This window comes from Eptatretus burgeri, chromosome 5 (genome assembly GCF_056783735.1).
Source record: "Eptatretus burgeri isolate ZD-2024b chromosome 5, Ebu_testis_v1, whole genome shotgun sequence".
Taxonomy (NCBI): Eukaryota; Metazoa; Chordata; class Myxini; order Myxiniformes; family Myxinidae; genus Eptatretus; species Eptatretus burgeri.
The window spans coordinates 55,817,663-55,824,064 of record NC_140965.1 but is presented as its reverse complement, the minus strand read 5'-3'; the positions used below and the strand labels follow the sequence as shown (position 1 = coordinate 55,824,064).

Genomic DNA, 6,402 nt, shown 5'->3' with positions numbered 1-6,402 from the left:
TGGGTATGTTGTGTATACGTTAAGAGCACGCTGAAAAACGATGAAGTATGCTGTCATATTTCGTGGTACGTCTCATATATCGTGAAATTTGAAGCATGCTGAAAATTTTATGACGTACTCGCCGTATGGCTCGCACGTTCCGCTACGCTGGGAATAAGTTGTAGGCACGATATGCGATCGTTGACACAAGTTCCTTGTAAGTTACTCATAAGTCGAAACGCGTCGAGGTAATGTTTAGCGTACCCGGAACTTATTTTCTCCGTCAAGGCACATTTTTTTTTTCTCCTTCACTCCGTGAAGGCACGTGACGAAATATCTGAAGTTGTTTTTTTTTTTTGTTTTTTTTTTTAGTCTTTTAAATTTTAAAATATATTCGGACATTTGCTTTTAAGTTTCGACGTCGACGTGACAATATCCTCAAACAGAAAATATTCACAGAGGAGGAACTAAGAATAAGACATGAGCAAACTGAAGAGGAAATCGGACGTGACGTAACGGCACGTGACAAAATATCGGAAGTTATTGTGTTTTTTTTTATGCTGCCAATACGCCATTATACGGTAGCTGTATATTAGAAACACATTCAGTAAGTTATGTGGTCATCCGGAAGACGTCAATCAAATACGTCTACATACCTCAATATGCGATGGAGGTACGTTACACATAGGTTCAAAGCACGTTACTCATAGGTGAGAAATAAGTTTTGGGTGCACTAAGCATTACCTCGACGTGTTTCGACTTATGAGTAACTTACAAGTAACGTGCCTCAACGTGTGTCAACGATCGCATAACGTGCCTCGACGTGTGTCAATGATCGCGTGACGTGCCTACAACACGTTACTCATAGGTTATAAATAAGTTTCGGGTATGCTAATCATTACCTCGACGTGTTTCAACTTATGAGTAACTTCCAAATAACGTGTGTCAACGATCGCATAACGTGCCTACAGCTTATGGACAGCGTAGCGGAACGTGTGAGTCATACGCCGGCATACGTCGTAAAATTTCAAGCATGCTAAAATTTGAGGACAACCGCAAAGTACAACGATGAAAGCCAGCGTACTACGACGTATGGCAGTGTTTTTCAGCATGCTGTTAACGTAAACAAAACTTACCCATAACGTATTTGACGTGTGCCAGCGTTTTAGACAAATTTTTCATAAGTCGGTATACGCCGGCTAAATCGTCAACGTGTGACAGCGCCTTAACATACTTTTGAGGGACAGCACACACATTGATGAATCACCCTGCCTGAGGCACACTGGAATGACAGTTTATAGCTGGGTCAGGATTCAAACCCAGGCAAGACAGCTTAGATTGAGCGTCCGTACCTCTCAGCTATTCTGCCGTGATGTGGTCATTCATTGCTTTGTAACCACTGAAAACATTTTTACTCATTGCAATCATCTAATTTATTTTGCCTTCCTAACTCTGGAGATATCCCCATTGAGAAACGAGCCGCAGGAGAAACGAGCCGCAGTATCACCATGAAGGTTGCAGAGATCGAAGCTTGTCGTGCGCTCACCAAGTGGCATAAGCAGTCAAGCAAGTACTCCAATGAAATGGTTGAAGAAACTTTGAAAAACAAAATGTTTAATTTTTTTGATATATGTAGCTACCTTTATCAAAGTGATGGGTCATATAATGAAAGCAGATCGTACAAAAATGGAAAAACATGTAAAATAAAATTTCACATTTTCAGTGGGTGAGCATCTGCCAAATGCACCGCATAACAATGCGGGGCCAAACGCAGGTGAGTGTGGCCTGAACTTTGTTGATGTCAATCAATGTATTCAGTGACAGTGTGAATACTTTTGCCGTGTATGGCCATGGCTTGAAAATGAACAACCAAGCAGTTTGTAGAGTGCTTGCCAAGTGGCTTAAGCACTCAAGCAAGCACTCCAATAAGACGGTTGATTAGGAATGGCTGGCTTGGCAAGTGATAGCAAGCTGATTTGTCATGGGACATAACTGCAAAAACCAAAACTGCCTATTTCTTAACATTTTCAGATTTTACTCCAGATTTCGACACTTATTTAGTACGGACGATATGTGATCCTCAAAGCCAACATCACATTTCGATGATCTACTTTAATTAGACCATGAGAGTACATCATGGAAAATCACATCATGTAATGCATAAAATCGTTCCAAGCTCCTAATATGAAAACTACAGTTCTTACAAAAGCGATGTATACAGTGATTCATAAGAATGATGATCAAGCTTTTGATGATATGAGTGCGGAGAGTGAAAGAAAAATTTGAGTACTTTATGGTTAAGAAACCATTGTGGCCTATTTCCAACTAAAATCATTGTCACCAATTTAAAAAATGGCAAATTCAGACCCAAGCGAGGGACAACAAGGTGACTGAGGATGACACCATGGTCGGAGTTATAATTAAATATGGCCGTTAATTATATTCAAAAGGGATGTTTTAATTAACCCAAACACCCACTTTTCATTCATACACTCCCTTGGAGTTCCCTTAATATGCATGCAAAGTTTGTGGCTGCGAGGTTTCATGGTTTGGGAGTTATGGAGGACACACACACACACACACACACACACACACACACACACACACACACACACACACACACACACACACACACACACACACACACACACACACACACACACACACACACACACACACACACATTATTATAGATATCCTGGAGCCAGCATGTGGTTGCATCATTCTCACGAGTTGTCGGGCAAACTCCTAGAAGGCTTTAACAGATGGTGCAATGTCTGTTGTGCAAGTTAGCTAAATCCAGATCCTTACAGTTATTGAGAAGAATGAAAATTTGAAGGAATCAATTGTAGCTTCAGGTGTGAGATATTTGCTTTGATGATCATATCTTCCAAAGAATGTGGCAGGTACCGCATAATAATGGTTGGCAATAAGATTTTTACGAGATTGTACTGGAATAAAAAAACAATGTTCATCATGTGAGTAGGTGATGGATATGCAGAGTCCCATTCCAAATTTGAAACCAGCATTGAGGTTGAGGTGGTTCACCAGTTATCACGTTGAACAAAGTGGGTGGTAGTTTTCTGTTCTTGTTCAAGCCATTTGTGGGCTTGTACAAGTGGAGTTAAATTCTCATAATTTGTAAAAAATTTAAATAAATGATTAATTCGAAAAAGTTGCAATTCCCCATCTTTAGCGACTTTTACCTAACTGTGCAATTATGGGAAAGAAGTTCTTACTTGATATGCTGCTGAAATGCTGCACAGTACATACATTCTGATTTTAACGTACCACAATACCGTGAGGTCTTTAAAGTCCACCAACTAACGCCAGCAAATGGGATGCTCAGTTTAACATCCATCCGACGAACGGTACACACGTTGATAAATCGCCCTGCCTGGGAAACACCAGGATGAGAGTTTATAGCTGGGTCAGGATTCAAACCCAGACTAGGGGCTTAGAGTTGAATGAGCATGCCTCTAGGCCATCCTGCCAGCTCTGTAATACATAATACCTCTTATTTCCATGGTACTCAGATAATGGTATTCACATATTTTTACATTGTTGCTGTTTTTAGAATTCAGATCATGAATTGTATTGATGTCGGACAAAAAGGATCATGTAATTTTTTTGGGGAGGGGTTTATTGCAAAATAAAACATCGGTATATATTTTTTCAGGATGTCATTTCAATGTCGTGTGCATACAATAGAAGCGTGACAGTGCAACAACCAATAACAGGAATAGCAGCGCAGCTTCAAGCGGGATCACCTCGTTGTAACAGAATCTCTCTGGTTTACGTATCTTCGAAAATTCAACTTTCAGATGATGCAACAGCTTTTGCAATATGGTTATAATATCAAGGCATACACACATGGACATAGTTATATGCATATATTAATGTATCTGCAAATGCATACTAATCAATATCCTCACGGTTTGCCTATACAGTGACATCACAATAAATAAAGCAATTGTGATTTTCTTCATTGATGGTACATGAATCACAAGCCACCAGATGTTATATTTACACGATGTAGCTGTTTCTCCCATTTATTTTGAGAAATATGAATTATAAGTCTTTCAAGGTTTTAAAATTGAAGAACATGTAAACATTTAGAATATTGAAAGTGATGAGGGGAATTTACATTGTCAGAATATTTTTGACCCCCTTTGAAATTGGACACCTGCTGTGTTTTATAGTTTAAAAAATATTCAGACGGTTATTTTTGGTGTCACGCCAAGTGATAAAGGGGGGGGGGGGATTAATTTATCGGTCAACATGATTTTAACTTAATTGCACCAAGTGTGATTTCAGTCGGTTGTTCGAGCTGTAATTGCGATATCATTTACATATTCGACATCACATTCATTTTTAAACTAAATCTCGTCGAACCTTTGGAAACCTCTGTATTCATAGTGGAGAGTGGAAAGTTTTCAATATCTTCCTCCTCACGTTGACACTGGCAGCGACTGATCGTTGCCCTTAGTTCTTTCTGGAAGTTGTTGTTCAGAAATCCGTAGAAAATGGGATTGATGCACGTTGACAACATAGCAGTGAGATGGCAGAGTGAAAATATGAGATTGTTTTGACAGTTCAATAATACTTCGTGGTTCCAGTCACTGATCGTATTGAAAACATATAGCGGAAGCCAGAGTATTGCAAATCCGGCCACAATTGCTACGAGCATCAGATTGATCTTCTTACTATGAGTGGCCCGACCTCGGCCATTGGCACTGCTGGGCAGCATCCGTGCACGCCGTTTCAGACGTAGAAAGATGCGCTGGTAGCAGAAAAAGATAAACACCAATGGAAAGCAGTACTGGAAGAGCAGCATTAATGTGCCACAAGCCACTTTGTATGTATTGGAGGGCCATGACTCCACACATGCAACTTTGTCTATTAATTCGGGGAAAAACAAAGTCAGGTTTTCATATGGTGCATTGGTAAGCATCTGAAAGACCGCATAGGGTAATGAGATCAGAAAAGCAAAGAGCCAAATGAAAGCAATGGCCCAATGGGCATGGGCCAGGCTGGGCTTCCAACCTGTTGGGTGTATGATGAGTTGGTGGCGCTCAATGGCAATGAGCACCAAGGAAAAGATGGAAACACTGACGGTAGAGCATTGCAAAAATGGTGAGGTTTTGCAAAGAACCTCTCCAAAGGCCCAATGGTCCATGAGTGTGTAGGCCACGGTCAGTGGAAGGCATACGAGACATACTAGAATGTCGGAGCATGCCAAGTTAGCTATGAGGACATTGGTGACATTCTGTAGCTCCTTCTGATGTGCAATAACTAACACAAGCACTGTGTTGCCAACCAATCCCCCAATGATGACAACTATGTAAGCTGTGATGAGGAAGGTTATGACGGAGTGTGGTGGGTAGCAGGGTTCCACGTTCGGCAGGTGGAAGGTGAAGTTATTGGAGAAATACATGCCAAAAGAATCACCTCCTCAACGTTTTCATGATCCTGTTATCAAGCTTCTTCGCAGTGGATTTCAAGGTCGGTGTTCTCGGGGATAACTTGTTGTGTGTCAAATCTTTTGTGAAAGGTGTCCTTTACACAAATCTGAAAAACATGCACAAATATACAGAAACTTTGCTTTGAGCACCACAATAGAATATAAATCCTGTGTTTGTTTTGTATAATGATTTAAAGTTGAAGCCATGTTGTTTACTCGAATCAGTTTTCTTAAAATGTTATTTGCCGAGATAAACATGACCTACATAAAAACAAACCATTATTCAAATACAAGGAAACTGTGCTATATCTATTATACGGCACAATTTAATTTCTACGACACTGGCAAACATCAGCAAATTAATTTATATTGAAAATCCATCCATCGGGACCATACTCTGTGCAGAGCATTGGTGCTGCCTAAGCAGTCTCCTTGGCTATTGGGCACAACCCTGGACTCCGACACAGGATACCAGCATGCTGGCACTCATTTTTCCAGCCTCGGAAGGATGACAGGCCGAGTTAACCCCACCTGGTATTAATTCAACAACTGAGCAGGATTTGAACTCAGGACCAGAGGATCACAAGCCCACTACCCTTAGCATTAAGCCAACACAGGCATATATTAAAAATGAATATGCAGTATATTAAGCATGATAACATAAGCTACATGCATCTGCACGATAACACACTTTTGCTTGACCAATTGTTTCAAATATTGATAAGCAATTAAACGTCAGACAGATTTAAGAGTTCTCTCCCAACATTTGAATCACAAAGTCCAAGAACATTATTAAACTCATCATGGAGGCTATCATAGTTATTCCTCGCATAATAATTAATCAGCGACTTTATAACACAGGCAAACAGTCCAAGGTTGAAGTTGTTCTTAAGCTCCAAATAACAATGTAGTTCAAGCTCAGCTGCCACAGCTACATTGGGCCAGTGCTGGCTCAACTA

At 40.3% G+C, this 6,402-nt stretch overlaps 1 protein-coding gene across 3 annotated transcripts in view; it reads right to left on the bottom strand.

The window, feature by feature from the left end:
• Nucleotides 1-2,563: 2,563 nt before the first annotated feature.
• LOC147026475 (neuropeptide Y receptor type 1-like) overlaps nucleotides 2,564-6,402 on the bottom strand; it is a 101,657-nt gene continuing 97,818 nt past the window's right edge. For all 3 annotated transcript variants that reach the window (XM_085881913.1, XM_085881912.1, XM_085881911.1), the window contains one exon: nucleotides 2,564-5,550. In XM_085881913.1, the coding sequence (XP_085738039.1) occupies nucleotides 4,328-5,416 (1,089 nt within the window). In that variant the 5' untranslated portion in view covers nucleotides 5,417-5,550 and the 3' untranslated portion in view covers nucleotides 2,564-4,327. The remainder of the gene's footprint in view (nucleotides 5,551-6,402) is intronic.